Source organism: Calliopsis andreniformis, chromosome 2 (assembly GCF_051401765.1).
Source record: "Calliopsis andreniformis isolate RMS-2024a chromosome 2, iyCalAndr_principal, whole genome shotgun sequence".
NCBI classification, from domain to species: Eukaryota; Metazoa; Arthropoda; class Insecta; order Hymenoptera; family Andrenidae; genus Calliopsis; species Calliopsis andreniformis.
In genome coordinates this window covers 10,746,938-10,762,424 of record NC_135063.1, presented here as the reverse complement: position 1 = coordinate 10,762,424, position 15,487 = coordinate 10,746,938, and the positions used below count along the sequence as shown (strand labels likewise).

Genomic DNA, 15,487 nt, shown 5'->3' with positions numbered 1-15,487 from the left:
ATATTTTCCTTTCAACGCCCCCATTGAAAACCGGTATAATCTACCCCAGGGTCCCCACGAGGTCATGATAGCATCCGTAGACAAAGCCCAAGCTTTTACATGAGTCATTAAGAGGCAGGCCATCTAGCCGTGACTTTACACCTTGACCGTTTTTGCCGCAGATGGCGTGGTATCCTATTCGATGCCCCAAGGTGATAAAAGGGGTAATGGATGGGAATTCTTCGACGCCACCTACGACGGACACTGGGACGGGGAGCTCCAGCGTGGCCTGGGTCAGCTGACAGATGGCAAGACGGGCCCTGACGACTTCAAACTCGGATATTACGATAAGGATCGCCTTCAGGGCTGGGTCGGCTGGAGGAACGACACGCGTGGACAACCGATTGAGATCAAATTCGAGTTCGACAAGGTCAGAGAGTTCTCAGCCATCCACATCTACTGCAACAACCAGTTCACCAGGGACGTCCAGGTGAGTAACGATAGGACCTCGATCCTAACCTATTACTACTGATTACGAAATCGACACTCTCGCGTTCCAAACCATGATCTTCGACCCTCCACAGAACCTCAAGTTTCCTTTCTGTAATTCCTCCTTTCGGCTCTGAATCGGTCGAAAATACTATCTCGATTGGAAACGAAATGTCGATAGGATCGGGGCGAAGTATCGAATTGCTCAGACCCTTACAAGTCGCGTGGTTTGACGGACAAAGATAAAAGAAGATAAAGAAGGGGTAACTTTCACATCCAATTACGTATTAGCTGGCCAAGGTAAATACGCGGAAAGCGACGAATCGTTTACCTTCGCCTCGGCGACGTTATTCCTTTAGTCCCCGTGAGGAATGCGCAAGCAGCGTCGATCAACAGGCTTACCATCCACGGTTGTTCGAGATCCTTTTACCTTCGCCTTCCGGCTTGGTCGCAGCATCTTGCCAGCGGGATGCTGCCTCCTCGTTCTATCCCCCATGGTTGATTGAATATTCCACTCGACGCTTTATCAGCCAGACGGTCGCTGAATATAAATACAATCTGAAACGGTAATTCTGCTGGTTCGATATCTTCGAACGTGGCTTATTGGCTGAATCGGATCACGGGCTCCATCCAAACAGAAACAATCGCGACACCCGATCTTCGTTATTAAACGCGATATTTAGCCATTGATGGCGGGATACGCTGCTGGCGGGACTGGTTAATAATAAATTTACCTTGGTTTTATTATATCGATTTAGTTTAATTACTTTTTGGCGAAACTATTGATGGATTTTTTGAGTGAGGAATAAATAATGAAGGCTATGTCGCGAGGGGATGTTTTGTTTACAATTGTTAAAAATTGTTTCCGAACATTTTACGTAAATTTGTGTACATATATTTGTAGTACATTATTGAATTTTTCTTAGGTGTCAATTTTTTCACAAATCTCGATACACCTATGTGCAAAAATAAATAGCTTTTCCATATAGCAATACTTCCGTAAATTCAGTTCCTTGGAAACAATTTTATTCGATAAAACATCATTACCATATCAGAATTCTAGTTCACACACCGCCATCCAAATGTTACCTCCAGTAGGTGCATGATAGTACACTTATATTTCACACACGGGCAAATAAACCCCTTTTACCTCACGGCACAGCGAATATCCCCGCAAAACGCGTTCCTTCAGCACGGGATCCTCCCACCGCCCCCGTGCAAACAGATATCATGTCAAGCGTGAAAAGGCCGCAACCTTCGTCGCGACACACATAACTTCCACAATAGAGCGACGACGCAACGCTGGGCGCGTGACTGTGCACCGCGAGGGCGTTAATAATTCGGGCGTTAAAAATCCCGTTTTAAAACGTTATGCATATCTAGCCGAGGCGGAAAAAAAGACGGCGAAATTTCGTTTATTTCTCCCGTGTGCCGGTAATTGGAAAAATACGCGGCACATTAAACGCGCCCCTCGGCGCGACTGACGTTAAACCAAGCCCGCCTGTCTCCATTTTTTCCCCCCGACCGCCCACGAAATTAATGTAAATCCACAAATCTAATTCCCCCGGTGACGGGCAGAAAAACGCTATCGCCGCTCGTTCGGTGGCAGATAGGGAAGTTTTCGCGTCATTCGTTACTCCTGGGCCCCTCCAGACACCCCCGAACAGCCCGTGATCCCGTGCGTGGCAGTCGGCGGAAATGAGTTCGCAGGCTCGCATTATTCAGGGCATTCTTCGTCGCGGAGGCGGCCAATAATTCGATCCGTTGTATAATTTCCGTTCTCGCAGACTCGCGCTGCCCTTCCGCGTCGCTCGCGCTGCCTTCGCTAATGCAATGCAAATACGTCCACCCTGTTGCCCCCACGCCGCCCACCATGGCATTGATACAGGCACGATACAGGGGCAGAGAAACGCGGCTGGCATGCGAAATCGTCCCTCCCCCTCGGACGATGGAATTATTTCCGCCCGCGGAATAAAACTCTGGATTGCTGGTGCGTGGAGATCGAACTTCAGATTTATATAATTTGCTGCCCGTGATCGCGGGCGAATTGATATCGGCGCCGGGGGGAGGCCGCTTCGGAGAGGAATAGCTTCCTGTGGAGTGAAAATTGTCAGTGGGAAATTGTGGAATGAGGCTTAATAGCGATGAAAGGAGTAGATATCGAGGAGGAAATTAGGGTAACAATTAGGGAGGGATATGGGGAAGTAGATTCGGGAGTATTGGGTGTGTGAGCATGGGGAGATATTTGGACAAATACCACACAATAGACACTTTAAATTAATGAGGTCTTCTTTCAAATTCACGCAGGAAATTAAAGCAGGCTAATTGATCTAGTGTATTGTATAGCATTAGACATGATTTCAGAATATTTGACTATTACGTACTATAATATTAGCTATTTGCTTTCCCTTTATGGCTTATGCATTTCAAACTAATAGCACTCATGTTAAAGTCAAATATTATTTGGGTCAATGGTCCATGAAATCATCATGTTTTGACGTAGGATTAGCAATATAATACCTCCATATCTATGTATAATTAAATGAACTAAAGTGCATACCAAATTTCCCAATCGGTTCTCAAATTTCCAAAATAAAAATTCTACTGGAAACTATATTTTCAAAGAATTCTAAATGAACTGTTCACGAATCTAGTCTGCTCGTTTTTCAACCGAAATCGGTGTATCGAACTATTATCAACTTTTTCCCACCACGCTGCAGGAAATATTTATGCGCGGATATTAACAATAACGGCGGCGAAACGATAACGTAAATACTTAAAGCGGCCAATAACAGCCGTGGCTCGCGCGTTTCGCGGTGCTCGCAGCAAATCCGGTTTAAACTCGGCCGAGTGTTTCGCTCCGCGGTGTGTAGTGCATTTAAAGATTTGCCGGGCGCGTGCGATGAAATATGCATGGGCGATTATTGAACAGTGCCATAAACGGACAGGCCACCGAATTTTGATTCGGATAAAAGCGTTCACCGAGGCTGTTTCGCACGCCTCGAACTCGCTGGGAACGCGGCTCGCGTCGGCTCGGCTTTCAATCGATAAGTACAAATTGAAACTATGTACAATGTTAAACAAACAATGCCTATTTCCTGCTGGCCGAAAAATAATTTCGGGAGGGCTGTCAGTGTAATTATTTCACCAACATGATTGTCGACGTTCGTGAAATGCATTTGACAGGGCGATACGCCATCGGTGAGCGTTTAAAAATTTCAGTCATCCTACCTTTGGCTGTGAGTGTGCTGTCAGTGGGACGTTTGTTCGAATAAACAGTGTCGTTTAAATGAAACGCTCAGTGTGGTTATAAGGGAGGCAAATTATACGATTTTATTAGATTTTATTTTATTTTTTATTATTGTTGAAGATAAAAATACAAGGAAATATTGATGTATTTAATTATAATTCATATTTTGCGATATTATTGTTTTTCATAAGTGCTACAATGCAGTTGCAATACATAGACGTACAAAAAAGATTTAAACAAATGTTTATTTACAAATTATTCTTTTTTCATTCATTTCATCTTGCTCAATGACAATTACCTCAGTCACTAAGCCGTTAAAATTTGTTCGTCATTTTTTTTATTGCAAAGCGAATATAACTCGATCAAATTACGCGAGCGAGCCAGTATTTTTGATATCAGCAATTTCACGCACGGGAACGACGAAGCCGATGATATTTTATTCGTCGAACTGAGAGGAATGGGTAACGATGGAGGCCAAAAAATCATCAGGACATTTTGACAAGTTCGCTACGTAACCGACGTTTTTCGAGCCAATTAATGCGAGAGGAGAGCGACAAACCGGGCGAAAAAATTCCAGCACACAGCACAAAAAACGCGTTTTCACCGACAAAGCGCAAACACTACCGCGCAGCAGGAATTTGGTTGCGCGAACGAGGTCGGAAAGCGTGTTTGGATTTCGATTCAACGATTATTAAGTAGTCTTTCTCTGAACAAACGTTGCTCTTCTAGTTAACTGCTAAATGAGTATATTAAAAATTCAGAAGACGACTATAAAGATGAAACGATTTACGAAAGACACAGAACACTTGTTCGCTACCAGCAATCGACAGAATTATTCAAGCTCGTTACCAAATGAACCAGAACCGAGGAATATTAACTTTCAACTGCCGAAGCTCTGCTCGAGAGCCTCACAAACAAGATAGCCCATTTTAAACCAGATTGGAACAGATCGAAATGAGTTCGAACACGTTGCAGTTAGTTGAAACAAGGTCGCAATTGTTTGAAGCAGTTTGAAGCTGAGCACTTCGTAATAGGTCCGAGTGAGTTGGAGGAGCTCGAAACGGATTTCAGCGAGCATAAGCGCGTCGGAACGGATTGGAGCGAATTAGACCAGATTAGAATACGTTGAAGTAGATTAGACCAGGCAGCGGCAGTTTGAAGTAGTTTGGGTCGGGTTCAAAAGACGCGGCTCTGAGTCTGGATAGAAAACAGCTTAAACTCGCGGGAACAAATTAGTACGGTTCATAAATGACCCAGGCGCTGGCATTCGCGGTCCAGCTTTCGAGGGTCGAGCACAAAGGGCGGAAGCGCGTAGAGAGTCGACGCTAAGCACAAACGAGCGACGCTCTTTGACGCCGACCCTGTGAAACCACCGTGTTGGTGCCCTCTTCGCGGTCAGGCTGCGAAACAGAAGCACACGGGCCGATCGTCCTACGGGAGGGATTCCCTTCCACGTCGACAGGTTTTATATACGAGTGCCCCGACGCCGTCGCAGGTTCGCAAGCTCATAAACCGGAACCCCAGGCACAATGGCTCCGTCGGGGCTTTGCCCGTGGCGCATCTTTGATATCCAAATAACATTTTCCCCTTCGACGGAAGCAGCCAGCGAAACAGGGCCGACTCTACGGGGCGATAATAGACTGCGATACGAAACGTCCCCCTCGACGTCGGGACGCCCTCCCGCGCGTTCCGCTACCGCAGCCAAAAGGGTCGACACCGCGGCGCGGGGGGATAAAAAGGAGACGTCGTCTTGAGAGATGGGACGAAATTACCTACGACGAGCTGTGAAAGGAACTGAGAATCGTCAAGTTTGTAATTACTCGAGTTTCAGGAGCTTAAGGACGGTCGAGGCTTTCTCTGCTTTTTTCTTCGAGGGGTCGTTTCGTTTGATGACGTTTTTAGTGGTTGAATTCGTTTGTGTTCGACGTGCATGGCTACTCGTCAGGGGCAATGGAAGCGAATGAGATTATGCTGTTTGTGGAGAGCGTTTGCTCTTGTTTAGGTATTCAGTTTGTTCTGGTTCGTGGAAAGTTGAAGTCTGGAGGTTTTGGAGAGATTAGTTGACTGTGGAACTCGTGTACATGAGTATCATTGTTTATATGAAAAAATGGCATAAGTTCGACATTTTCGTTTTGGATTTTTTAGAGTAAAGCTTCTTTCAATTAAATTTTGCTTCTGCTAATCTTACAAATTCTATCTTGTAGACTTGAGTTAGCACAGGGCTGTACTTTTTTATGTATCAAATTTTGTTGTTAACGTCTCTTTGAATTCGCCTAACATACTAACATCGATCGAATTCAGGTTTGAAGTCTGTTCTATATATTATGCGAGTCTATAAATACGCCAAATGACCCCATTACCGACCGAAAGGCGACCCATTTTCCGTCGAACGACATTACAAATCCTATATACAGTCGATTCGTTCGGGGGACACGAAAGGAACCTTTTAACTCCCTTGCACCGGTGCTGTTGGCGGTACGTGCGCGGAGTGGCAAGTTTTCGCCGAATAAAGGGTCACGGAATCTCGGGCATAAGTAACAAGATCACTCCGCGATCCTTCTGTATACCCGACGAATATTTGACATCGCAATTTAATAAGCGTAACGACCGAGACGTCTGCGAGTCAATTTACTTAACCGAAGTCGTCTGCGCCCCTCCCGAAAAGCGAATAAATGAAAACGGGCAAAATCAGTGCGCTGTCGTCCAATAGATAAGATCTTTCGCCGCGTTTCTGACAGTGCGCAAATACTTCGCCTCCCTCGTGTAAGGGACCAACGCGCCAGACCCTCCCCCACTAGCATTGCTACTCGTCAAAGTGCATAAATTCCCATGATTGCGTTCCACCCACCTCCTCTCCTCCCTCGGTGCAACGGTTCTCGAACTATTCCGACTGCTTCCGTGTCAATTTTATTTACGAATGCTCTTTCCTACGGGCTCCATTTCAATTTCGTCCATGGACGAGAGCTCCCTTTGATCCGTTCGCTCGTCGGTGAACGGGTGCGCGCCTCGTCTATCCGGCATAATGCATAAGAACCGACGACCAAACGGCTAATGGTCCAAATGAGGCGCGCTGTGTTCCAACGTGACTCGAATTTCATCAGGGGTATCCATGATTTTTTAACGCTCCCCGTGTCCAAGCTATTTGCTATTAAAGCAACTCGATGTCGTTGCGAGTAATTGCTTCGCCCGCGTCGAAATTGAAACGAGAAGCTGCTGAAATGTGAGGGAATTTTGTTAGCTGATTGTTGTAACGAGAGTAGAAAGCAGGATTGGTAGGAAAGTTGAAGTGAGTTGGATGAGGTTAGTGAGGTGGAACTGTATTGTGAGTTCCTGGGAGAAGTAAATGTACTTATTTTTTAATTTAATGGTTGTTGAGGTGGAAGTATGACTGCAAGCACAGATTTGATTGAGGCTCTTAGTATTTTAAATACAAGCTTTCGAAACTTGAATATTCTAATATTTCAAAATTGTATAATTTCAATATTCGCTTGCTGGAATAGTGAAATTGAAAATTTACAAGATTAAAAAACTTCTGAGTACTCATATCTTCCAAACACTCATTAAAAAGGGAGCGTCACACTTGGGGAGCTGTCGTAGGGTCAAAAGTTTGAAGAAGTAGAGGGCGAAACCAACTTTCCCTATATTTTAGTTATATCCACATATTTCAAATTTTCTCCCAACTTTGCATAGGTACTATCACTGCTTTAATCTTCACCTATAGAATTTAAATTTTAACAATATCTTTCAGTCTGTTTTACACGAGCCTTAAACTACTTTATCTTATTCCAAACGAACAATTAAATATAACGATACTCAGAAGGCTATATACTAGATATACAATACCGCTCATAAATAATCGAACGGTGTCATGTGTTCAGAAAAATAGAGGTCTCTTTATAACTAATGTATATTCCTATTTCTATTATATCTTAAAAATAACTTTATAATAACTACAGTAATTTTATTTTTGCCATTAATTAATGGTTAGTCTAAGCAATAAATATCGGTAATCATCAAACTCATGAAATCGTTCGAGCGGTACTGTACCTGCATAGGTGGATGCGAAAAGAGATAAGACGTTGCGAGAGGAGAAGCGAGAGTGTTTTAAAGCCTGTACATGCACACTCTGACGTTGTTACTTCGGTGGAACGAAGTAACGCCGCCCTTTGAGGGTTAGCCTCTGTTTGCACGCGGGGACTAGCAGCCAACGGTTGGCCAGCGAAACCATTTCCCGTGGCGAGGAAAAATAGCCCCGGCTTTCCCGAAAGCTCCATTTCTCTCCGTTGAACCGTACTGTAAAAAAGGGATTTACTTCCAGATCAGTTATTGCGCTTCATCCGGTATATTATATCGGATAAGCCGTAACGGCGTTCTGTCTGCATCTGACTCCTGGCGAGCCTGTGCGCCACGCACACTTTCGCCCCATACACTTGTCCCCGAGCTTCGATTGAATACGGCCCGCTGCCGAACGGATTCTCGCCGAGGAAACGGGGGCGGGGAAGGGATCAGTTTTATGACGACCCACCGCCTACACACTCAATACAGACGGTGCATCGGTGGTATAGATTAATATATCTAAAACCGAGGGATATATGAGAAACCAGTAGCTGAGGGGCTGTGTATGATTGATTCGATTCCATCCTAGGTGGAAGCAGATATAAGAATATAGAAATGTTTTCTCAAATTTATTAAATAGCTAAAATGTTAGTAGAATTATAATGAAGAGAAAAATGACAAGTTTATTCTTCGATTACCTGTCATATCTACTTAAACTCAGAATCCGACGAACAAGTAGAATTGTCCAGTACGTGGTCAGACATCGCGTATTTCCTCATTATCGCTTATTTTGTCGCTTCTATAATATTTCAAACTCTTTTACGAGCATATCATCAGGAAATAGATCATCTCAATATAATTCCTCGGAAGCAATACAAAATTTTAATCATTGAGAACAGAGGTAAAAAGTATGAAAAAAGTTAACTATTAAAATTCAAAGCGATTTGTAATGAAGCTTAACAATCCTTTTATCTACAGTACAAATATACACATACATGTAAAATCAAGTTGGCCTTGACACACGGTTGCTATATTCCCACTGCACTCCAACACTTTTAATCGAACACCCCGTGTATAGGACATACGCACCGATACCCGCAATGCCATCGAATAAACGCCTCTCCCGTCACCGGGATATCGTTTCCGACTCCCATCGGGCCTGAAACGAATCTTTCGTAATTAGATTTACATGACGCGAATTACGATAACGAGATATCGACGGGAGCCGATTCGGCCGGGTGAATGGATCCGCTCCAGATGTTGCCGCACGGTTGCGACAATGGCGTTATCAACTCCCGACTTTCGTACCCCGCGGCCTACTGAAAGGAAGTTTCCTTTCGCGATGCCGGATAATTTGATAACTCACGGAAGCGTCGAGTATTGGATCCGTGAAAAGGATCGGGCTGTCTGGAAGCCTGTTGGATCCAAAGGGAAACTTCTCTATCTCCTTTAACAAACTGCAACTAGGTTACACTATTCTTAACACTGAGGTGATAATAAGAAAGATACAGAGGTAATAGAATAAAAATTAATGAAGCAAGTAATTACGATAGTCTAATTTTGATATGTTGAGTTATTAATAGGTTTATTTCGGGAATACGTATATCCAATTAGATTGAATTTAACTGTAAAGTATTGCACGAAACACGTAAAAAGGCACTAAAATTGCAATAAACTCGTGCAATCAGAATATTCGTTGTTCTGAATTCAATAAAAGTCCGTAAACTTTTTTACGCACTATACTTCCAACTTGATGTCCCTGTAAAAATGACTTTCGTGGGTATCTTTATTCCATCGATGCCTTCAGTTTTCGACTTCTGCCAGAGCGTGGAATGTTTTTACGTTTCACGTTATATACAAAGAAAAGGGGGGGAGATGTAGATCGTAAAACGCGCAACCTGAGACGACTGGCTGAGATTATACGGACGCAACCTCGATACACTACCCGGCTAAGTGAAGCCTTTTGCGACCTCGGATAATATCTCTGATTTATGATCAGATCATATATCCTATCGAACTTGAGAGACGCATTAAACTTTTATAACATCCTTAAAACTCATACGACTTCCGTTTCTCTCTTCGTGCACCGTATTTTACTTTGTTCCTAAATCTTCTTTGGCGAGCATGAGTCTTCGACTCCGTTCTATCCATCAACGTCACGCTTCATCTATGTTTCTCTTATTTCATCTATACCTGAGCTTATTTAAGATTCCCTGATGCATTTTAAGGCTACCATGATCAATCTCTCGAGCTTGCAACGGGTATGATAAAAATGGATATCTGTTTTGCTCCCTTTCGTCGTGTCAGGTAGATTTCAGATTTTAAGATCGACAGTACTCTGCTTTCTTTCCTTCAGACGCAGTAAATAACGAATGCGCTTGCTTATCACGCTATGAGCTCCTGTCATATCGTTGCCAAGTATAGATATCTATTCCACTGAGAAATACAACGGAGAAATATATTTTTCTTTTACGAGCGAAACCTTGAATTTGAGGAAGAAGAATGAAAAGCATGAAAGACTGAAACATTTACTAATACATATTTTAACGTTGCAGATATTCTCGCAAGTGGACATCTTGTTCAGTATCGGTGGCAAATACTACACAGGGGATCCAATCACGTACACCTACATGGAAGACAAGATATTCGAGTCGTCGAGGAACATTACCATCAAGCTTCATCATCGCGTTGGCAAATACGTGAAGCTGAGGCTCCACTTCTCGGACAGGTGGATCATGATCAGCGAGGTGACCTTCGATTCCGGTGAGTAAACGAAACCGATCGTTCCTACTCGAGCTACGCCAATCGAACAGGATATATTGAATTCTCCGGCTTCTCTCAAAGACAGAACGAACACACGAAACGCAAGATTCCTTTATGGTATATTGCACAATCTCTGTCGAGCCGGTTCACTCGCGATTGTAAAGCACGAAACGATAAAAAGAGCATAAGGATAGAGAGCGAAGAGTCGCGAATGAAAAGTGATATGAAGATAGGAATGTCGAGACTAAGCGAACATGGTAATCGAAAGGAAATTGAAAGAGAAATGGAAAGAGTCTATTCTAATGATTTGCGATACTACTATTTGGTTTGCGGATCTTGGATAGAGAGAAAATTGTGCTTGATGAAAACGGTGAATAGATCTTGAAAATAGATTTTCAAATTTTTCCAATATTCTGTTATGTTTCTATATAACGTATAAAACAAACACACAGACAACAAATTCACGTGGACCAACCAGTATAAAACAAGTTACCTAGATAATCTGAATTCTAACGAATTACGTTTATGCCCTATAATACAGAATGTTATCCACATATTCTCCATTACCTCGAATATCAAAATAATCGAGTAAGCTTCCAATTCCACATGGCATGTAGGAAGAATAACAAAGGGAGGCGAGCTCAGCCAGAAACTTGGACTAAAAATTTCTGCTGTTGACGCAAAATCGTTCCACGGTCCTTCGCCAGAGGGGAATATATTTCTTTTTATAATTCCGCTCGTTTCGTTGCGATTTGACGTGGTCGGTCTGCTCTCGGCGCCACCCTCTTTCCAACCCCTCTTGGTCCACTGATCCGACAGCTCGGCCGCCGACTGTCAATCATTGAAAAATAAACCCCGGGCTCCACGTGTATAAAATTGATACACGATAATTGACAACGGTTTATTATATATCTGTCAGTCGGGCGTTTTCGATTAAGTCGTCTGGTGTCCGTGAAAAAACGCGGATTCCGCCCCATTGATCGCGCGGCGGAAGGGTGGAGCCGCGAATCGAGTCCTGGCTGGTCGCGTGTGCTGATTCCCTTCCTGTCTTTTTTATTATGTCGCTTTTTCGCGGACCTTTCCATATCTCCTTCGCAGAACTTCTATCCGATGGAAGGTAACGTGTTCTGTTTCAATAGAAATCAACTTGTCCGTATACTCGGCTGGGTGCAGAGGGGGTGGACAGAGGGATGATACGTCGCGAACGTTAGACACAGGAAAGCGCTTTATCAACGGCGATATAAAAATCGTGGAGCACGTCGACGTTGTGAACAGAGTGTCCCCGATCCTCTTGACTGGATAGACGTTCCTGGCGATTCGAATGGAAATCGTTTTCTTATGCCGAGTTTAGCTGTATTTACGGAAGATTTGCTGGCTGTACCAATTTCCTGGGCAAAGAGGATTTATAATAGGAATGATACCCAGTCGACATCGGTTCAGTTGTCGAGAAAAAGAAAACAGCATTCTTGATTTTACGTTGCTCTAGCGATCTCTACTTTATGTCGAGGATATCCACGTGGAGGTTTCGTTCAGATTTGATTCTAAAACTATAGAAATCAAAACTAGATTTTAAATACCGATATACCGAGGCACCTATATTCTTCTCATCAGTATCTTTATTATCGTCAACAGAGTACTGTTAAATTGCTGTTGAAGTCTTCATCGATATTTTACTTACTGTTATTACACTATAAAACTGAGAAGAATCGAGGTTCCACTGTAGTTATAGCTACAGTGATATATCTAAAAGATAGATCAATTCGATGAAAAAATTACACGCTAAAATCTCAACTCAGGAAAGCAGTTCAAACTTCCCTAATATTGTCGAGAATTTCGGATCCCACTATTACAGTCAGCACTTCATCACCATTCCGCGCAAATAGGTTCCCAGCTTTTGTTATTCGGCGAATTAGTTCGGCCTTCCGAGCGATTACATCGATGAGCGTCCATCCGCGGCAAGGGAATCCAATTAATTCGAAGATGACGTACAAAACCCGCTGATAGCGTAGAAGAGGATAGAGGGACGACCTTTGTCAGAGGGAAAAACCCGAACAACACGAGATCGGAAGCGCGGCAGAGCTCTTGGTTTCCGAGCGAGCGACCACGGCTCTGTGGAGAAAAAGATTCTTTGTTAACCGTACCGAGGAATTAAACGCGAGTGGTGCTCGAGTCGCCGAACAATTGAACAGGATAGTCTCTTTCTCGGGGCTTCTCGTAAACCGTGTCACGAAACCCAACTTCCGCGCTTTATCATCTAACCCGTGGATGTTGGTCCTAAATGGGCATCAAAGACGCCCCTGGAGCGGAAGAATTGGAGCACCGACTAAAAGAAAGCAGCCAACGCAATTGGCTGACCCAGACGGTGTAAAATAACGATTCGTCTGACGAATTCAATTTTCCCCTCCTTTCGTTCTAATTAAGTTCACCTGGAACTGTGAATCGAAGACGAACTATCGCGAAACAGGGAGCGATGAGTTAGCGAAAGACGTCTCGCTATTATACGAGGTATTCGGTGCACAAAGGACTCTTTGTCAGCGGGATTTGCCAACCTAACAACAGCCTCGTAAAGTGGGCATGAAAACTTTTCCAGTCCGCGTTCCGCCATCCACTATTTTTTCTTCTCAAAGGATGTGCGCGGAAATGTACACCAGACTGTACTCCCATCTAGCAAACAGCAGCTGGAAAAAGCTAAAACGCTGGAAAATACGAGATCGCTGAATCGATGCGTCGTTTCCGCTGGCTGTTTCGTTTTATTGAGTCGGATACACGTTGTAGGAAATTGTTGGAGAGTAATACGATGTTTTTAATGTTAGTGGGCATGAAGACGTTTGAAATGAAGGCTGAAAGGTTTCCTGAAGGTCTTGGACGAGTAAGGTGAATTCCCTGATGGTAAAAGGGATTTAGAGTCAGTTAAGTTAGTTGTTAATGTAATGTCAGGATTTCGAGAAACATAAGGTCCTGTATCAGTTACAATTAGTCGAGATCATCTTGTTCATTAATTCAGAGATTCTGAATACATATCTGTGCTAGCCAGAGCGTGGGTGCATGGTATTAGATTTGAGAATATGAAAGAAGATTTTCTGAGGATGAAGCATGGTATAAGTCCTGGTATCCATGTTAACGAATAATCTTTTTAACCTCTCATCCTGGTTCAAGCAGATCCTTTTAACTTTGTGTATCCAATCTAAAGGACCTCTTACTTGTAACTTCAATCTTCCGTAAAGGCATACACAGAGATATATGATTAAAGTTGTACCTTACAAACGTATGAAATTTTCTTACAAAAATTGGTACTCTCGAAAAATCAAATTTCTCTAATCTTTAATATTGGCTAATAAAGGAACAGGACATCCAACCAAGACTTTGAAGTCATGAAGATAAAGCAACCCCATTAAACAAATCTGCCCCCGTTACTCGAGCTAATAAAGGATTAATTATTTGAATTTCCTGGGCGAAAATAAATGATCCGAGTAGTAAAGGTCAGTGGAAGACCCTTGGTAATCGCGTTTCATCCTGTCCTCAATAGAAGCCTGTCGAAACTGTTTCTTCGCGCAGGTGAACGAAATCGCAGCAGCGACGGAACGAATTTCGAAAGGATTCGTCCATTAATGCAAGAGAGAACGGCGGGTGAAAGGGCCAAGAAGGGCTTTGTGAGCCTCGAAACGGGAGCTTTTGCAGCGGGCTGTTGCTAATGACGCGTCAGCCGGACTACTTTATTTCAACAACTTCGCCACCCCTTCAGAACCGCCAGCAACCCTTTTCTCGGGACCCTCCGCCGAATCAACCCCCCTCTAGACAGATAATTTCATACGGATCTCATTCGCGTGCTCTGCGTGAAATTCATGCTCGTTGATCCAGCCTCCGCTCATTTATTCAGAAAGAAAAGGAAAGCCAAGGGAGGGGTAGGAAATAGCAACGACGAAGAAAAATGACCCAGTCTAACAACGCAGGCTGCGAATGTGACCGCACTGTGACTGATATCCATGGGACATAATTCTCCTCTATGAAACGAAAACTCATTCTCTTGGAGGAAATATCAGATACTCATTGATGGATGGTGGTAATAAAAGCAAGTATAACGTCTCTACTGATGGCATAATACAGGAAGAAAAGTAATAACAGCATGCAGAAATAAATAAACGAACTTAATAGCTTAACATCCACCTGATATGAATGTCTGCGTTGAAAGATAATGCAAATGGGGTTATTACAATTCCATTATGGGAAATAAATAGTACAATACAGAAAATTCATTACCTCTCAATTTATATATATATTTCTTAGTCGTGTATAAGTGTATAAAATACGCCAAGCACAGTTTTCTCAACAATGAAAAATCTCAAGAAGAAACTTATTACATATTTTGTATGTATCTTTCCCACGGAATTACCGTTCTTATAATGTCACATTTCAATAGAATGCACTCAGCTCTTACGCGAACGCTTGAAGAGTCTCAGAGGGCTACTCGAATCCTTCAAAACCCATGAATATACATTATCGAAAGCGTTCACTAAAACGTTACAAAAAAGCGTGCAAAAGAAAAGCCTGAAGCAGCTCGATAAGAACGTCAGGTCGAGCAGGTGGCAATCGTATCTCGCGGTCCTCGAGGCAGCCCCAGCAACCAGTCGACGGCCAAAGAGATTCGTTAAAAAGTTTATCGACAATCCTGGTCGTTCGTTTCCTCGCTACTTCTTTGAGGACAATCATTCGATCTGCAGTTCGGTAAGCACGTCTGCCGAGCAAGTAGAAAAGAAGGAGGAAGGGTAGGAAAAAATAATGGATGCACCCGTTCGGGCCGATTCTTTCAGCCGTTTCTCGCGGAGGTCCTGCAGGGATTTCGCTGTTCCTTCTTGTTCTCCTCGGCGAGTAGACGTAATTGGACAGGGAAATACGAGAAGCCGGGCTTGGATCCGCCTGCCCAGGTGGATGCCCCTTTCTTCCTCGCCTCTA

General features: G+C 43.5%; 1 protein-coding gene across 1 annotated transcript in view; it reads left to right on the top strand.

The window, feature by feature from the left end:
- The window catches only part of LOC143188122 (discoidin domain-containing receptor 2), a 144,248-nt gene that overhangs the window by 100,729 nt on the left and 28,032 nt on the right, over nt 1-15,487 (top strand). The window contains exons 6-7 of the mRNA XM_076392192.1: nt 162-469; nt 10,330-10,537. Of these exons, the coding sequence (XP_076248307.1) occupies nt 162-469; nt 10,330-10,537 (516 nt within the window). The remainder of the gene's footprint in view (nt 1-161; nt 470-10,329; nt 10,538-15,487) is intronic.